The following is a 19,124-nucleotide window of genomic DNA, read 5'->3' on the forward strand; positions in this document are numbered from 1 at the left end:
CTACTGTTGGTTTGGAAAACGTCACCTCGTTGTCTCAGCAGTACCAAACACTACATTAGCTCAGTTGCCTTCCTTTCACAAGTCTGACTGAAACTCATGGAAGCATCGTGGTTAACATAATGCCTTACAATGCCAGCAACCCGGGTTCAATTCCCGTCACCGCCTGCCATGAGTTGGTACGTTCTCTCCATGGCCATCTACGCTTCCTCCAGGTGCTCCAGTCAGAAGTGGAGAGAGTGAGCAGCTTCAAGTTCCTGGGTGTCAAGATCTCTGAGGATCTAACCTGGTCCCAACATATCGATGCAGTTATAAAGAAGGTAAGACAGCGGCTATATTTTGTTAGGAGTTTGGAGAGATTTGGCAGGTCAACAAATACACTCAAAAACTTCTATAGATTTACTGTGGGGAGCATTCTGACAGGCTGTATCACTGTCTGGCATGGGGGGGGGGAGGTGGGTGCCTACTGCACAGGACTGAAAGAAGCCGCTGAGGGTTGTAAATTTAGTCAGCTCCATCCTGGGTACTAGCCTACAAAGTACCCAGGACACCTTCGGGGAGTGGTGTCTCAGAAAGGCAGTGTCCGTTATTAAGGACCTCCAGCACCCAGGGCATGTCCTTTTCTCACTGTTACCATCAGGTAGGAGATACAGAAGCCTGAAGACACACACTCAGTGATTCAGGAACAGCTTCTTCCCCTCTGATTCATAAATGGACATTGAACCCATGAACTACCTCACTTTACTTTAAAATATACAATAATTCTGTTTTTGCATATTTTTTAAAAAAATCTATTCAATATACATAATTGATTTACTTGTTTATTTATTATTTTTATTTTATTTTTTGTTATTTTCCTCTCTGCTAAATTATGTATTGCATTGAACTGCTGCTAAGTTAACAAATTTCACGTCATGTGCCTTCGCTTAGGAGTTGGTAATGGAGGCTGTAGATAGGGCAGTCCAGTGCTCTGATTGTGGGATGTGGGAAGTCAGGGACAGCACAATTGTCCCTGATGACTACATCTGCAAAAGGTGAATCCAGCTGCAGCTCCTGTCAAACCGAGTTGGGGAACTGGAGCTGGAGCTGGATGAACTTCAGATCATTTGGGAGGCAGAGGCAGAAATAGACAGGAGTTTCAGGGAGACAGGTAACTGGGTGACTGTCAGGAGAGGGAAGGGGAATAGACAGAAAGAGAAATAGACCAAGACCCTGGTGAGCAGGTTTGCTAGAGCTGTTGGGGAGGGTTTAAACTAGTTTGGCAGGGAAGTGGGAATCAGAATGTGAGTGCAGAGATTAGGGTAGAAGGACTAGGGCATGATGCTATGTGTTCGGAGTTGGTGAGGAAGGACAGGCAGGGGACAAAGCATAAATGTAGCCAGTCAGAGGGGTTGAAATGTGTCTATTTCAACGCTAGGAGTGTTTGCAATAAAGGGGATGAACTTAGAGCATGGATTAGTACGTGGAACTACGATGTTGTGACAGGAAAGGAGTGGAGGGTTATGGGCTGAGTGCGGGTAGGTGGGACTAGGTGAGATTAAGAGTTCGGCACGGACTAGGAGGGCCGAGATGGCCTGTTTCCGTGCTGTGATTGTTATATGGTTATGACTGAAACTTGGCTGGAGGAAGGGCAGGATTGGATGATGCAGGTACTGGGGTTCAGGTGTTTTAAAAGGAACAGGATGGGAGGTAGGAAAGTGAAGGGAGTTGCATTGCTGGTCAGGGATAGTATCACGGCTATAGAAAGGGAGAATGCTGCAGAAGGAGTGTCCACTGAGTCGGTCTGGGTGGAAGTCAGAAATAGGAAGGGATCCATCACTGTGCTGGGAATAGTCTATAGGCCCCCAAGTAGCCCTCGGGACACCAAGGAGCAGATAAGCAGGCAGATTTTAGAATGGTGCAGGAAATACAGGGTAGTAGGTATGGGTGATTTTAACTTCCCTCATATTGACTGGCACCTCCTGACTGCAAGGGGGATAAATGGGGCTGAATTTGTCAGGTGTGTTCAAGAAGGATTCCTGACACAGTATGTGGACCGGCCGACGAGAGGAGAGGCTATACTGGATCTAGTTCTGGGTAATGAACCTGGTCAGGTGGTAAAACTTTTGATGGGGGAGCATTTTGGTGAGAGTGACCACAACTCCCTTAACTTCAGCATAGCTATCAGAAAGGATAAAAATGGGAAAGTGCTGAACTGGGGAAGGGCTAACAATGAAGGGATGAGGCAGGAACTAGCGAGAGTAAATTGGAAACAGATGTTCACGGGTGAAAGCACATAAGTAATGTGGAGAAAGTTTAGGGACCACTTGAGCTGGGTTCAGGATAGGTTTGTCCCACCGAGACAAGACAAAAATGGTAGGAAAAGGGAAACATGGCTGACAAAACACATGAGGCAACTCGTTGAGAGGAAGAAGGAAGCAAATGCTGGTTATAAGAAGCAGGAAGCAGGAGGGGCTCTTGAGAAATATAGGGTAGCCAGGAAGGAGCTTAAAAAAGGACTTAGGAGAGCTCGAAGGGGCATGAGATGGCCTTGGCGTGTAGGATTAAGGAGAACCCCAAGGCGTTCTATGCAAATGTGAAGAACAGAAGGATGACAAGAATGAAGGTGGGGCCACTAAAAGATAAAGAAGGCAACATGTGCCTGGAGGCAGAGGAGGTTGGGGAAGTCCTAAATGGATACTCTGCTTCAGTATTCACAAGTGAAAAGGACCTTGATCCGGGTGAGGTCGAAGTAGAACAGGCCTGTGTGCTGGACAATGTGGGGAGATTAAGGAAGAAGTAGTGTTGGATATTCTTAAAAACATCAAGATTGATAAGTCCCCAGGGCCGGTTATGATATACCCCAGGTTGCTATGGGAAGTGAGAGAAGAGATCACTGGAGCAGTAGCTATGATCTTTGAATCCTCTTTGGCTGCAGGGGAGGTGCCGGAGGATTGGAGAATGGCAAATGTAGTTCCCTTGTCTAAATAAAGGTAATAGGGAGACACCTGGGAACTACAGACCGGTGAGTCTTATGTCAGTGGTCTGCAAACTATCGGAGAGGATTCTTAAGGATAGGATCTACGAGCATTTGGAGAAGTACCATCTACTCAAGGATATGGCTTTGTGAAGGGAAGGCCATGCCTCACGAGCTTGATAGAGTTTTTTGAAGAGGTAACAAAAGAAATTGATGAGGGTAGGGTGGTAGATGTGGTCTACATGGACTTTAGCAAGGCATTTGACAAGATCCCTCATGAGAGACTCATCTAGAAAGTCATGAGGCATGCGATAAGTGGAACCTTGGCTGTTTGGATAAAAAATTGGCTTAAAGGAAGAAAGCAGAGGGTAGTAGTGGAAGGAAAGTATTCTGCCTGGAGGTCGGTGACTAGTGGAGAGCAGCAAGGATCTGTCCTGGGACCCCTGCTCTTTGTGATTTTTACAAATGACCTAGATGAAGAGGCAGATGGATGGGTGAGTAAGTTTGCGGATGACAAGAAGATTGGAGGAGGTGTGGATAGAGCTGTAGGTTGTCGAAGGTTACAAGAGGATACAGACAGGATGCAGAGTTCTGCAGAAAAGTGGCAGATGGAGTTCAATCTGGACAAGTGTGAGGTGATGCATTTTGGAAGGACAAATCAGAAGACTGAGTACAGGGTTAATAGTCGGTTACTTAAGAGTGTGGATGAACAGAGGGACCTTGGGGTTCAAATCCATACGTCCTTCAAGGTCGCTGCACAGGTTGATAGGATAGTTAAGAAGGCCTATGAGATGCTAGGCTCATTAACAGGGGGATTGAGTTCAAGAGTAGAGAGGTCATGTTGCAACTCTACAAATCTCAGGTGAGATCACACTTAGAGTATTGTGTTCAGTTCTGGTCACCTCATTATAGGAAGGATGTGGCAGCTATGGAAAGGGTGCAGAGGAGATTTACCAGAATGTTGCTTGGATTGGAAAACAAGTCTTATGAGGCAAGGTTAGCAGAGCTGGGACTTTTCTCTTTGGAGTGTAGAAGGATGAGATGGGACTTGATAGAGGTCTACAAGATTATGAGAGTCATAGATAGGGGATAGCCAGTACCTGTTTCCCAGGGCATGAATAGCAAACACTAGAGGGCACATGTACAAAATTAAGGGAGAGAAGTTTAGGGGAGACATTAGGGGTAAGTTTTTTTACACAGAAGGTCGTGAGTGCCTGGAATGACTTGCCAGGGATGGTGGTGGAGGCTAAAACATTAGGGGTATTTAAGAGCCTCTTGGACAGGCACATGGATGAAAGAAAAATAGAGGGTTACTAGGTAGTGTGGGTTTGGTACTTTTTTATATAAGGAATATATGGGTCAGCACAACATCAAGGGCCGAAGGGCCTGTATTGTGCTGTAGTATTCTAGTGTCTAATGCCCGCGATAATAAACCTAATTCTGAGTCTTCTCCCAAGTCCCAGACAGAGGATAGTAGGGGGTGTCATTGGACAGCGTGGACCTTACACTATGCTGAAGCTTTAAATAAATAAAAAATACTGGTGTGGTAAAATAATATGCATACTTATAACTTGAGTGGCCGGTCTGTGACAAGGCTCCGCATCATAGAAATAGAAATCTCTCACACATAGAGACCTCAGCCAGCATTCAGTATAATACCGAGGGAGCACTGCGCAGTCAGAGGTGTCAATCTCCGTGGCGGCAGGGTGGCACAAGCAGGTAGTGCTGCTGCTTTGCGTTCCAGAGACCCGGGTTCGATCCTGACCTCCAGAGCTATGGCCGTGCGAGTCTGCATCTTTTCCCTGTGACCATGTGAGCTTAACTGTGGAGCTCTGACATCCTGTATAGATAGTTAATCAGCAGCTGCATTGGTGAGAGAATCAGGAGGATGCTGACAGGTATTTGAACGAGGTTACAGGGTAATGGGATTATTCGAAGACTCAATGGGCTGAACTCGTTGTGCTTGATAAAGTCATGGATCTACAAAACTGATGTTCCAGTCGTTGTCAGACGGACATTGGAATAATCAGCCCTGGCATTATCAAACAGACATTTGTGCAAAACATGTCAGAAATTGTCTGTTAAGGAATTGACTACCTAACCCAAGTCCAACAGGGAAAAAACTACACCCCAAGGGTAGATTAGATCAGAAGTCACTTTTCTTGGGGGAGTTTGATCTAAGAAACATTCTGCCCAGGATCTCTGGCTCAGGCCAGGTCTGAATTATCCACGGACTGGCTGCAGCCAACGGGAACATCTTGGAAAAAAAAAGGCAGTGAACAGTACGGCAGGTCTCCCAGCTGTTGAAAATTAGAATGCAATAGCAATTTCGAGAAACAGAAAGCAGCGATATCTTGTTGACCAAGGATTACCACCCCTCCCCCAGCCAACTTCACCAAAAAAAATGGTTGTCTCATCATTGTCACATGGTTGTGGGTGCCTGCTGGGCTCCGTGTTTCTTATAGCAGCACTAACAGTTCAGAATTACCCACTTCACTGAGGTAGCAAAACTGGGTTTGAAAGGAATAAAGATGTAGAGAATTTTCTAAACAGAGGGCAAATTCTCACAACGTTTACTCAGCTCTGTGATGAACTGTGGCTGCTGCCTGCTCTAGATGCAGGCTTCGTGTCTTTCCTAAAACTCCGGTTCTGAAGCTAATTGTTTTCTTTTATTGCTGGCACGATTTGTTTTTCTCCCCCCCCCCCTCTCTGCGCATTGGGTGTTCAACAGTCTTTTTTAATAGGTTCTTTTAAAGTTTTTGTTTTGTGGCTGTCTGTAAGAAGACATACTTTGATAATAAATGTACTTTGAACTTTAAGTTCAGAAATCAGAGATGCAAAGGGACTTGGGAGCCCTCATGAAGGATTCCCTAAAGGTTAATTTGGAGGTTGAGTCGGTTGTAAGGGATGTAAATGTAACGTTAGCGTTCAGTTCGAGAGGACTTGAAGATAAAAGCAAGATTGTAATGCCAAGACTTTGTAAGACTCCACTTATCTGGAGTGAGTACGGGGCCATGAGAATTATCTCGGGAATGAAAGGGTTAAAATACGAACCACATTTGATGGCTCTGGCTTGTACTCACCGAGATTCAGAGGAATGGGTGGTGGGGGGGTGGGTGGGTTGGTGTGCAATCTAATTGAAACCTATCATTGAAAGGTTTAGATAAAATTAATGTAGGATGTTAGGATGTAGGATGTTTCCTATACTGGGGATGGGGGGAGTCCAGGACCAGAGGGCACAGCTTCAAAACACAAGAACATCTCTTTAGAACAGATATGAGGAGGGATTCCTTTAACCAGAGTGTGAATTTGTGGAATTCATTACCACAGGTGACCGTGGAGACCAAAGTGGAGGTTGATAGGTTGTTGATTGCCAGAAGTTACGGGGAGAAGGCAGGAGAATTGGGTTGAGAGGGAGAAGGAATGGCGGAGCAGACTGGATGGATTATAAGGCCTAATTCTGCTCCTATATCAGGGCAGATTTTCCCCCCTTTTTTATTTTGGCAGGAAGCTGGGTCCTGGCCAAGTATATTCTTCTCAGAGGCCAGAGAATTGCAAGGCATCAGAATGCCAGAGTGACTTCAGGCACATCAGTAGTGAGGGTCTTGTGGCTGTGTAATATGGCAGTAACAGGGGAAAGGAGTTGGCCTGTGTAACAATGCAGCAGGGTACGACGCTACTGGGTGTGGGTTCATCAGTGTATAATGCATACAGTAGGTAGCGAGTATTCCTCCTGGAGATAACTAGGGGACAATACTGTCAATATTCACAATAACCTGCTGGAAACATTCAATAGGTGAAGAGTCATCTGCAAGAGCTAAAGACGTGATGTTTCATGTCTAACCCTGCATCAGGCCTGTGTTCAACCGTGTTACATTGCATTTTTCACCCGATTTTTTTTGTGTGGGAGGAGGGATTTGGGGGTTGACGTACCAATTTCATTTTTGTTTTGGTGCGTAGTGGTGCTGGGGGGATATGGGTGTTGACGATTGTGCTGCCTTTTCTTGGTTTCAGGGCTGCCCGGAGAAAGAGGATTTTAAGTTGTCTACTTTGACAATAAATTAACCTTTGAACCTGAAATGTTGACAACACAGCCAGAGGAACTCAGCAGGTCAGACAGCAAATACAGAGAGGAATAAAGAACTGATGTGTCGGCTGACACATCCCGCTCGTCAGGGATGAAAAGGACAGGGGCAGAAGTCAGAATGAGGAGGTAGGGGAGGAAAAGGAGAAGCCAGAATGTGATAAGTGAGACCAGGTGAGGTTTGGGTGTTGGGACAAAGAACATAACAGAAGAGGGAATGCTTGGGGGTGGGGGCAAGAGATGTGCAGGTGGGGTAAAGATGGGTGTTATTATGTGGAGGAAGCTTCCTCTGCTTTCAAGAGGTGTTTGTAATAAAAGGGTCTCAATCCTTGATGGATGCTGGTGGGACAAACCACTGGAAGTGCAGTGCCATCGAAGGAGAGTGTAGGATGCGGAAACAGTGAGGCAAATCGGGCAAAGGTCCATGACAGGATGAAAACGCTCATCTTCTTTACAACTGGCAATTTGCATTTGGCACTGGAGATTGAAATCTGATGGGCAAAAATTCAGATATTGTCTTTCAAGGAAGACTGTCACAGCTCGCTCAATAGAAACAAGAGATTCTGCAATGCTGGGAATCCAGTCACACACACACACACACAGAGAACGCTGGAGGAACTCAGCATGTAGGGCAGCATCTATTGACCTGCAAGGTCAACTCTTCATAAACGGTGCCCGACCTGCTGAGCCCCTCCAGCTTTTTGTGACTACAAATGAGCATTGGACAGGTTGGGTCAAATTGTTCGCCAATCTTGGCAAATCATTTGCAAATGCTTCATCACCATACGAGGAGACATCAGCGGTGCGCCGTTCATTTGTGGTGTGTCTTCCGAATGCTTTGCCTTGATATACTAATGATTCAGTTGACTGGTTGTCATTATGGAAAGTCATTTGTGGTGTAGGGAGGGGTCTCATCGCTGATCGGCTGCGTGGCACACTCTGTGTGCTGTCTGTAATTTTGCCTGCACTGGCTTATAGATGGGATTGAGGTCTATATCTGTTCATAGAATTGCTTATCGAAAATCATGCTTCTAGGAGTTCACTTGGAAGCTATCTACAAGGATCCACGAACATCGGCTGGCTGTAAAGCAGTGTGACCAACTCTCCCTCGTCTCTACCCATGAAGATCGAGTGGAGCACAAATTCAACTGGGCATCGGTGAAGGTCATGGCGCAAGCAAACGCAGGGCATGCAACAGAGTTCCGAGAAGCGTGGTTTTCCACAAACAATTCGGTAAAGAGAGTTGGAAGACCTTGATCCTATTTAAGAGCCGATGCAGGCAAAATTCCAGACCACAGTGCAGAGCCTGCCACGCAACCAACTGGCTGGTAAGTATATAAAGACCAAGCATTCAGAGGACAGTGAACAGTGACCTGATGTCTCCTCGCAGGGCGACGAAACTTTAACAAATGGACTGCCAAGATCGGAAAGCAACTCAACCATCAACAACCCAAATCTACACATTTTCCGAGATATTTCCAAGAATTGGGCAGGTGTAGAAAGGGAAAAATAATTTGCAGCGTTTAAGGGGAAAGCGTAGCAACTGGATGAATTAGCGAAGAGATTGGATGGATTGGACCATCATGCTGCTGTGATCAGAGAGACTGGCCCCCACAGTTCAGTTAAGGAAACCAAGCACAGACAAAGGCATGAATAATTGGATTAAATGCTTTTACTTTCTTTAAAAGAATGATTTATTAACTATGATACATAGCACATAAGGCTGTAAAGTTTTTACACCATTCCCATTAAAACAAATTACAATACTTTAGCAAATACATGATTTTCTGCAGGAGGTCACTACCTCACCCTCTTAGCTTAACCACATGCACTCTAGTTGTATTGGTCCTGACCACCGTTCAGAGTTCTTTTCTTTTTAAAAGGATTAGTTTTAAAGATATTCGTTCCATTTTCCCTGGAATGACTTTAGCTCATTATGGCCAAGATCTTCATTGGAAAGGAAAAAAAAAGATATTTGACCAAATCAATCGTGCAAACAGTTTTAAAACTGATTTTGTATGGAGCTGACCTCCACTGCTCCGGTGATAGGGAGAGAGACACTTTGGTTGCAAGCCTTCAGCCAACCCCTCACCCACCCATCTTCATTTGTCCACCTGCAAGTCCTACAAAATGGTGTACAAGCCAAATCCCAAGGCACTGGTTACATCCATCAGGCCAGTTCCAGTCTCCTTTCAGTGTGGCAGAAGCATATGGGTGCATGCCTGTAATGGTCAGGTTTCCAGCGAGTGAGAGAGCTTTGAAGTCAGCCTTACACAAAGGCATTCTCATATCCCTGTTCTTGCCTGGCAGCCGGTGGTCAGTGCTTTCCGAACAGGAAGTGCGGCTCTCCTGAAAGTCAGCAGAACACCAAGCACAAAATCACAAAGCCGGCATGCATCCGCCACTTCGGCCTGCTTCCTTCCTGAAGCTGTGCATCGTGGTGGTGGTGGGGTTGAAGCCATCAAAGGACACCTTCCAAAGCAACCAAAGGTGGAGGTAATACCAAGGGGTATTGGAGAAAGCTGCAATTTCCACAGATTAACTAAAATTTCTCTGGCAAGGATTCAACGGATAGAACCACCATTTTACTGTCAATAAAACACTGGCAATCTGTAGTATAATTGATCCGGAATCGACGGGAACTACTTTATTAAATGCAACAAAAAAGTTCTAGACACCAGTGACTAAAGGATCCGAACCTTTAGACTCTTTAAGAATACAACCAACCATTCTTTACATACAGTTACCATTTTGTAAAAAGTAATGGCTACCCAAACTCTCAGACCAATATTACATTATATATTCAATACTCATTTTTTAATTCAAATAAGCGTTAATTAACATATTGAAAACATTTTACAGGTGTAGAGTACCGAATAAAGTTAGGACACAGCACTGATCCCACCTCCTGTATTTTCCAGTACTAGGTGTCGAACGATAGCTCACTGAAGTTTAAGTGAATCTGGGGAGAAGGCCTTACACAGCACTGACTGTACACATTCCATTTTTTTTTGAAATTAAAGCAATTACAAGCTTCTTACTTCAGATTATAGGTTACACATTTAGGCAGGTTAAAAAAAAATTACACAGCAGCATTACAAACGAAACCAGGATAACTTGTATGGCGAGGAAATGACGGCAGAATTTTTATTGTCATGAAAGCAGCTTGTTTGGCTACAATAGCAGATATACTGCATTTCTCAGCTCGAAAGCAAAGCCCACGCCTATTATAAGTTATTAAAACTGAATTTCTCAGCAGGTAGTTTAGAAACTAGATGAAAAATACACAAGTGTTTGAGTAAGGAAAAAATGGGTAAGTACAAGTTGATTCTTTGACTATAACTAAAATTAATCAATTTTGATGGGGTTTGGAGGCAAGTATATTATCACTTTCCCATTCCTGCCTATTCATATCTAGATGTTCCATGCCGAAAAGCAGGAGCTGGCAGGTCAGAAGAGACCTTGTGAGACTGTGCACTGTTCTAGGAGCGAGGGAACTTGAGGGATTTGCACTTCCAAGCCAAGCCGGCTGTGGGAGACACTGTGCGTCCTTGTGATGTAAAACACACCCGATCCAGGTTTTAAGTAACAGTATGCCTTGGTAGCTTCTTTCCAACTGCCACACTTCCACTATCAAACCCTGTACTGCAATAAGGCTGCAGAGGAGGATGGACGCCAGCATGGACGAAAACTGGGGCATTCCACAAATCACTGCTCTTCAGGCAGCGTATGCTGCTGAAAGTGCGGCAGGAGTTGTAAAATAGAACTAGTGCTTGATTCACCACAACTGGATTTACCAAACAAATATTGCAAAATCAACTTCTGGCCTGGGAGTCAGGTACTACCAGCTAACTACGTTTTCCACCCATGTCCTCCAATTAATATAGAACCTGATTACAGTCTGTTACTTATCATTCCAATCAAATTACAGAGCGGGGGGATTCTGCTGTACAAATTCCAATCAACTGGAGAAAAATTTTACATTAGGTATCAGAATAAACCAATGTGCCACTGACAAATTCTCATTATCCTGAAATGCATGCAGTTCTGAGCACCCCATAGTCACCAGTGCAACTTTAAAAAGAGAAAAATAATTTAAATGGCGTTCTCTAAACAGACTGCAGATGGGTGGCGAGATATCGATCACATTTCAACTGCCAGCGAAGAGAGGTGCGAGGACAGGCCAGGGAGGAGGAGGGACGAGTGGATGAGAAAATGAGAGCAGAGCAGGGGGTGGGGAGATAAACTTGGAGGATCAGGGAGTGAGTTAGCTCGATGTTAATATGGATGCAAATAAAAAAAAAAGTCACAGCATATTTGACAGGAGCAACAGATATGTTTTGGAGCGGGAGAAGGTATATTTGCAACCAAGATGTTTTCTATCTTCAGCCAAGCTGAAATATAATTATAAAGATGGCTTGCAATCCATAAACATCCCAGCTGTTCTATTTTCTCTGGGTGGAACACCTCATTATGTCCCTGGTGACATCATCTTCCATATTATAGCTCTACGGCACATACACAAGTGTATTTTTAGGGCATAACTAAAGATCTGGAAACTGCTGCTACACCGCCCCCCCCCCCAATTATATTCGTTTTAGTTATTCGATGCGTGTTGCTAAGATGTTGTACCAGTTGGGTGTGACACACCTTTCTCAGGACAAGTATTAAGTCTTGATCTTTCTGAAGCACAGCAAAATGTGTGCAGTATTAGTTTCCAATTAAATTCTCTGATCAGTCATCAGATATGTTCAGATAATTTTCCTCATCACCCCGCCAGCCAAGTTGTCAGGACTGAATGAGAGCCTGTTTGAACTATATATCACTGATTTTTAACTGGCAGATTACTTTCCTTGCCTGCAAGAGAGAAGGAATCACTACCCACTCATTCCAAACACCACTGCTGTAACTATACTCCGCATGTTTACTTTCTGAAATAGAGCAACTGAACACCAAGCAGAGTGGGTTTTTGGACAAAATCTCTAATGTGTAAACAGCAGCAGTGTGCTTTTTCAGAACAAACTAGCTTTAGTAAATCCTCCACCCCCCCCCCCCCCCCCCGCTTACAAAAGAAAAAACCTCTTGTGCAAGCTCTTGCCTGCTTGCAGGGAGATGGAATATATAAAAAAGCTGAACCACACCATCCTATTGCGACGATGATCAGTTGGCAGAAGGATCCAGGAAATCGCGTTTTGATTCTCCAATGCGCCTCAGTCGTGACTCTGAGTCTGAACACCCCAGTTAGCCTGGACCTTGACAGGGCGAGTGACGTGTACCCAGGGCAAGTTTTTTTTTTAAAAAAGCAAATCATCATAATGCATGTAGAAACTTATAACATACCACAACTTGCACGAGGCAGTACAATTTCCCTATTTCACATACCTTTCTGCATTCCCAAATCAGCCTCAAGAAATTTAGACACTGCTCTGCAACCACAACCCCCCAAAAAAATTTGCAACCTCCCACTACACATCTGATACTTTCTATGCCAACCTCTAGCAGTTTTTCTGACCTGGCCCATGCGGTGATGAATCAATAGTCAGCCGAACAAGCAAAAGGCAAAAATGTGACTGACGTTGGAACAGCCTGCAGAGTTTATTTGCAGAAGATGTGGGATAGCTTGATCACTGATATGTCATGCCTGATAATCACAGACTTAGGGCAAGAGTTTTACCTGGAGGGGAAGGAGATGCTGGAGTGGGGAAGATGTCTGCCTGTCTTTAAAGGTTCATTGACAACGTTTTGTTTTCTGAACTGAACATGCTAGAGCAACTTGTGATGAAGGTAACCTTCACATTTGCAGAGAACAACAGAAAAGGCACACTTGTACCTTCCAGCGCAAATAATCAGGTTAAGTTTGCTTTCCTCCAAGCCCCGAAATGATATTTTTCCAATCAACAAAATTTCTTTCCTGATTTTTTTTAAAAGACAGGTAATGCTTTGCTTTGGAGCTACCCCATAAGACTCTGAAATTCATCTACACACATTTCTTCCTTGCTATCAAGTCACTGAAAATTGTTAAAATGCCTTAAACTGAACCAAAAAACAAAGAATATATAAGCACCTGGGCACTAAAATGTCAATTTTGTCATCCAGAGGGAATTCTGAACAAGTTCAGCAATTGATCCCATTTCAACATTATTTAAGATAAGCTTTGAAAGGGGATGATACCACAACAAACTAAGCTTAAAGTGCAAATTGTCCCAAGAGGAAACTGTGCAAAAATCCCCCCAAACTACAAAATGTTTAGAAAAGCTAGAATATGATTTATTGTCTACAATTACCCCAGAAAAATAATCACTTTGATAATGATGATATCAGTACTTGCACAAGGTGATAGCTTTAAGAATTTTACAGGTGTAGCAATCCAATTTCAATTTCTCAAAACACTGTAGATTGTGCAAACTAGACCCCATGTGTTATGGGGTGCAATATTGATATGGATTGAACTGACACTGCATCTCTCATTCCACAAATTTCTGCAAACCTCTGCCTACTTTCAGTTTAGCTAAATATGTTTTCAGATTAAAAATCTGGATATGCATTGTATGGTGAAACCAGGCTTATCTGCTATTCCATGAATTCAAATCACATGAATCTTTGCTTACCCACAGAAGCGGCAAACTTCATCATGGTGATTAACTTGGGAGAAAGAATAGACATGCTAATCAGATTTTTTAATACATTGCTGGAATACCTGGCGATTCCTTCATACCTACACAACACAAATTTATTCTAACTGGTTTAAATGGTCAAGCAACACACTGAGTGGGAGTTCTTACACGCTCATAGTAACTGGGTGAGACATATTGATAGTCAGCAACTCTCCTCTGGAAGGGATTATGATGAAACTCACAACAAACTTTCCTCTCCCCCACAATGAACAATTTTGGAAACAGCAAAGTGAAGACACGTTCAGAATAATTTAAAAAACATAGGTAACCATTTCCCATCTGAAGATGGATTTGTAAAATATCAAAACGAGATTAATGGTTGAATAAACCGCACCAAGCCAGTAAATTGTACTAACCCTTACAAATGCGTCCAAAATTGCTTCCAAATTAAAGCAGCTGGCCCATAAAACCAGATACAATTTATCTTTAGTTCTGCTGTGCCTGATTTAACTGTTTTTCGTGGAGTACCGCAATAGATAGGTGGAAACCATATACTAAATTTGTTTGCATACTGTTTTACAAGATTTATTGGGGTGGCAAGTTGCGGGGAAGATGATAATGCCAAAATACAACTAACAGTGCACCCCCTGGCAGTTTTGTCAATCTATAGCAATTTACCTAAATATATTTCAGAAGTTTTTCTGCTTAAGTTTTCACATTACAACTATGTATTTACTTCTAGTTGATGAAAAGTGAACCTTTCTCTGATCTAAACTCAGGAAGAGAGACTGAAGATTAGGAAGCCCTCTTATAGTCGGGCAAGTTTTCTTAAGCAGGAACCTGGCACGGCAGGGAGGGAGAGGGAAGGAAAATGTCACAGTGCACACAGCCAATTATTTAACATCCAACCTTGACAAGCAGATACAACAGTTTGTTTCAGAAGCCAATATTCTATCCACTTGTGTAGGTCAGCTAATTCTGTTCTCGTTGATGACACCCAGTGTTGTGAACCATTTGATTTTCTGACATGCCTGCACTGATAGATTTTATTGTTTTAACAAATGCTAGACTGGGGTTTGCATTAAACTGAAGCAGGTAGGATGATCACGTTCAGTAACGGACGAGTTGGGCAGGATGATCCTCTTATCAGTACAACTGGCTTTGATGAACATTTGTTAAGACCTCACTGCTGACCAAGTTAAAATAATCTCAACTGGTATTTCTGCTGCACAAAAAATAAGAAGCACTGAGCCATGGTGCCCATCCATTCTTAATGCAAGCCCGTTACACTTGTCAGTCCAGTTCACAATGTCAGTAGGTAGAATTCAAACAAAATGCTGTCCAAAATATTTACTACTCCCCAAATTTAAAGTATATTGGAGGACAATTTAATTTTCTTTCTCTCTCTAGAAGCACTAGCTTGGAAAATTTGGAATCATTATTCAATCAGCAAGCAATGATACATCTCGACCTCCCCCAACAATGATAACTGGGAAACAAGGAACTGCACCAACACATTGCAAAAGGTTTTTTGACATAGATCTCATTTCAGATATACATTTACCAAAAAAAAATCAGATTTCGAATGATAGATCATCTCATACAGAAGCATTTGATCACTGGGTAATCCATTTCACATTGTGCCCAGTCAATACACACAACATTGATTTTGTACAAAAGGAGACGCACACAAAACACATTACATTTTAGCGCTGTTATCAGAGTGACTGCAATTATACGTACCATACCCAAACTGGCAGAGTTTGATACTTAGAATGACCAAGTGTTGTGAAATGGATACGCTGGCACAGCCCTAAGAGGGAAAATAGAAGCTGAGAAAACAGTCAGCCAGGTAATGATGGATTTGCCCCCTGACCCTAAAGAGCAATTTGTTGCAAGCTCTAGGCAGGTGCTGACAGCTCCAAGAACAAATCATCAAAAAGTTATGCTGTTCATGATCAACGGCATACTTCATAGCTACTGCCAATAAGCTGGCTGAATGTATATGTAGTGTCATGCGTAGTGAAGATTCTCACATTCAGTGGAATTTAAATTTGAGTGTTTTTTCTTTAAAAAAGAGAGGATCCCTTATGCTGTCTTCAAACTAGGCTTTTAACCGATTCAAGTCCGAGAATGTTTCAGGTTTGAAACGTGAAATTTTTATTAGTGTTGAATGAATCTCTTTCCCGTTGCCAACACTTTCCCCCACTCTCTTAGGCACTGAGTGGTGCTGAGGTATGATTCAATGGGTAGTGACCCCCCTCCCCTAACCCTCCCTTCCCCACTCCCCCAGCCTAGTGTCACATCAAATTAAGTCATTCTTGAAGCACGATCCCAGCAAGGATATTCAAGTATGGAAGAGGGAGCAGCAGGGTCAAAATATTTTCCCCATTGAGTCACTGTAAGCCCATTCTCTCCTCAAAGAGTTTAGGCACTCTGCAGAACACAACATAAATGCCCCACCCTAGGATGGCTATGAAACCTTAACACAGACCGTGCACGTGCTGACATGCCACACAAGCATTTTAAGTACTTGAAGAATTCAAGCTGAGCGGAAGCCGCATCGTAAACCACCTTAACGACTGCCAGAACAGATGTGTGGCATTGACTGAGACAATGATCATTTATGGCTGGTGAGAGAGGGGAGAAGATGACCTCGGCAACTCCTCTAACCCAAGGTTTCAGTTTGCTAAAGGGGGGAACTTGGATCTGACTTGCAGGTTTGGTTAGCTGTGAGATGTCCTCGTGTGTGACAGAGGCTCCAATTTGGCACTGCACACGTATCAGGACCAGTAGGCCACTCGGAGCTCACTACGGGCCACAGGAAGGACAGCGAAGTAGTGGTAACCCCCACCCCCCCAACCCCCCAACACTAGTCCGAAGAATGACCCAAGGCAAATTAAACTGGAGTGGCTCGTTTGGGTGGCGAGGAGAAATGAATTGGGAATGAGCTAACCAGAACAGATGAAGCCAGTGAGAATGAGACGAAGAAGTCCAATAAAGAAGCAGCAACATCCATATTGGAGAAAACCAGCATTAAATTTTGCCTTGCACAAAGCACTTTCATGCAGCTGCTTTCACGTCATTGTTATGCAGACAAACCTCTTTACTACAAGCTCTACAGAACCTTAGGACACACAGTTTTGATCAGTACAAATTCATTAGGTGTGTATTCCTTAGAAACAAAAAAAAATTCAAATCCCCCAAGGTTAGAATGGCTCCCCAATGTATCACCCGTACAGGTGAACATTTACATGCTGGGCGTGTTCATTCCACCCGGGGCAACTCCTCGTACTCACACCCTGCCACTTACAAACGTCGGTGCGACGCGATGCTCTGACCGTTGGGCATCGTGCGCATCTGCTGTGAGTCCACACAGTCCACCTGACATTTGCTTCTTCACTAAGAAGGGTTAAAATAGCAGCACATGACAGCAAAAACAATTCTCTAAGCATGAATTGGTGCTATTGAAAAATAACCAAAAAAAAAGCAAGTTTCTACAATGGCTTAGAAGGGAGCAAGGTATAAATTAATTGGTAAAGTTTGTCTGTATAATTAACCATTTAAATGTTGTGCATTTTGAGAAACCATTCTGCTGCAAAACCTGTGCTATTTGAATGTCTTACAGAGCCCACAGTGAAGACACGGGCTGCTTCTTTTGCAGTCTAAAAGATTTTTTTTTAAAAACTCCAGTGCTCGGGTACTTAATCAAATCTCCTTAGTGGCACATCACTTGTACGTTTCTTTATGCTGGTCTGCACAACAGGAAGGGGGTTCTATAACCCAAGGCAGTCTTGAAAAGAACCCAGCTACTGTATCTGGTATCTTATAACCAAATTCACAGTTTACTTGGCTGTTCCGTTCGCAGCTGATGTTCCTTGAGTGGCCTCTAAGGTGTCGGCGGCGGAGACTGTGGTGGAGAGGGAATCATTGCTACCGGCGAAGGGCACTGAAAGGCAGTGTTCGACGTGGGGGAGCTGGGGATGGTATTTATCAGTTCCTCGATTGGCTTGTCGTAAAAGAAGAAAGGGCACTGCTGAATGAAGAGCTCGATGATAGTCTGGTACGTCCTGGTGGCCGTCAACGCGTCCATGGTCTGGAAGTCAGGCCTCATAAGCGTGGGCCAGAAACAAATGGAGAGGTTCTCACTGTTCATCAGATTCAACTTCGAGTTCTGACTGACTCTGAAATGAAGAAAAAATATTGTATTTACAGCATAAAATAGCACACAAATCCATAAACCATTTAGTAATTCCATGGGAAAAAAACTGCTATCCTACTCCTTATATTAAGGATGGAACAGGGGTGCATTCTTCTAATGACCTGATCCTGTCTGGGACGCCCCAATCCTAACCTCACCGAGCTGCCCAATCCCCTTGGGACTTCACAACCCTAACCTCAGCAGATTCCTTTTTCCATCTCTCATCATTTTGAACAATGACAAATCCAGAAGACACAAGTTATACCTCAAGAAATTTCACACCAGTGAAGAATAGTAAGTCAATTAGCAGCCAAAACATATTTATATTTCAGTGAGTAAAGTAGAAACTCATTTCCCTCTTCAGAGAATGCATAAATCACACCTGGAACAAGACCACCCTCTTATCTGCCTGTTCTGAAACACCAGCTGATAATACAACTTCTCACAATCATGATTAAAACTTCAAAGTTACACATTGTTTTATGAAGTTATTGGATTTAACTCTGAAGCAACAGCAGTTCATTCCAAACAGAAACAGAAGGGAGAAACGCAAAAGGGAGGAGAGAGGGAGGGCAGGTGGGGGACGACGACGGACAAGGGAGAACTTCTATCTGGGTGGCAATTCTGATAGCTTCCAGTGAACCAAATCCATACTCTGTCCGCCAGAAGGGGGATCTCCCGGTGCCCACCCATTTTAATTCTACTTCCCATTCCAATATGTTACGTCAATACCCCTACGCCCTACCTTTCCCTTGCTCACTTTATCTCCTTGCCTGCCCATCACCTCCCTCTTTTCTTTCTTCCATGACCTTCTATCCTTTATCAGACTCCAGCCGTGTACCTCTTTCACCAATCAACTTCCCAGCTCTTTACTTCACTTCATCCCCTGCCCCTCCTGGTTTCATCTATCACCTTGTGCTTCCCCCCCACACCCCATCTTTTTTTCTCCAGTCCTGCTGAGGGGTCTCCGCCCAAAACGTCGACTGCTTACTCTTTTCATAGATTTTGCCTGGACTGCTGAATCCCTCCAGCATTTTGTGTGTTGCTCAGCTGTAAGGTGCCTTAGTCTCAATATCTGCAAAGTACACTGATGCTATCATAGTGCTCCTAGTCCAAAACTAGGAAGTCCAAAAACAAGCTGTCCAAGAGCTGTCAGACATTCGGGGTGGCACGGTAGCGTAGCGTCACTTCAGCACCAGCGACCCGGGTTCAACTGCACTGCTGTCTGTGGGAGGGAGTTTCCATGTTCTCCCCATGACTGTGTGGGTTGCT

At 43.8% G+C, this 19,124-nt stretch overlaps 1 protein-coding gene across 4 annotated transcripts in view; it reads right to left on the reverse strand.

Moving 5' to 3' along the window:
* Positions 1 to 8,691: 8,691 nt before the first annotated feature.
* LOC132381494 (rho GTPase-activating protein 35-like) overlaps positions 8,692 to 19,124 on the reverse strand; it is a 207,648-nt gene continuing 197,215 nt past the window's right edge. For all 4 annotated transcript variants that reach the window (XM_059950936.1, XM_059950938.1, XM_059950935.1 and 1 more), the window contains one exon: positions 8,692 to 17,835. In XM_059950936.1, coding sequence (XP_059806919.1) covers positions 17,541 to 17,835 — 295 coding nt within the window. In that variant the 3' untranslated portion in view covers positions 8,692 to 17,540. The remainder of the gene's footprint in view (positions 17,836 to 19,124) is intronic.

Source organism: Hypanus sabinus, chromosome 26 (genome assembly GCF_030144855.1).
Source record: "Hypanus sabinus isolate sHypSab1 chromosome 26, sHypSab1.hap1, whole genome shotgun sequence".
Lineage (NCBI taxonomy): Eukaryota > Metazoa > Chordata > Chondrichthyes > Myliobatiformes > Dasyatidae > Hypanus > Hypanus sabinus.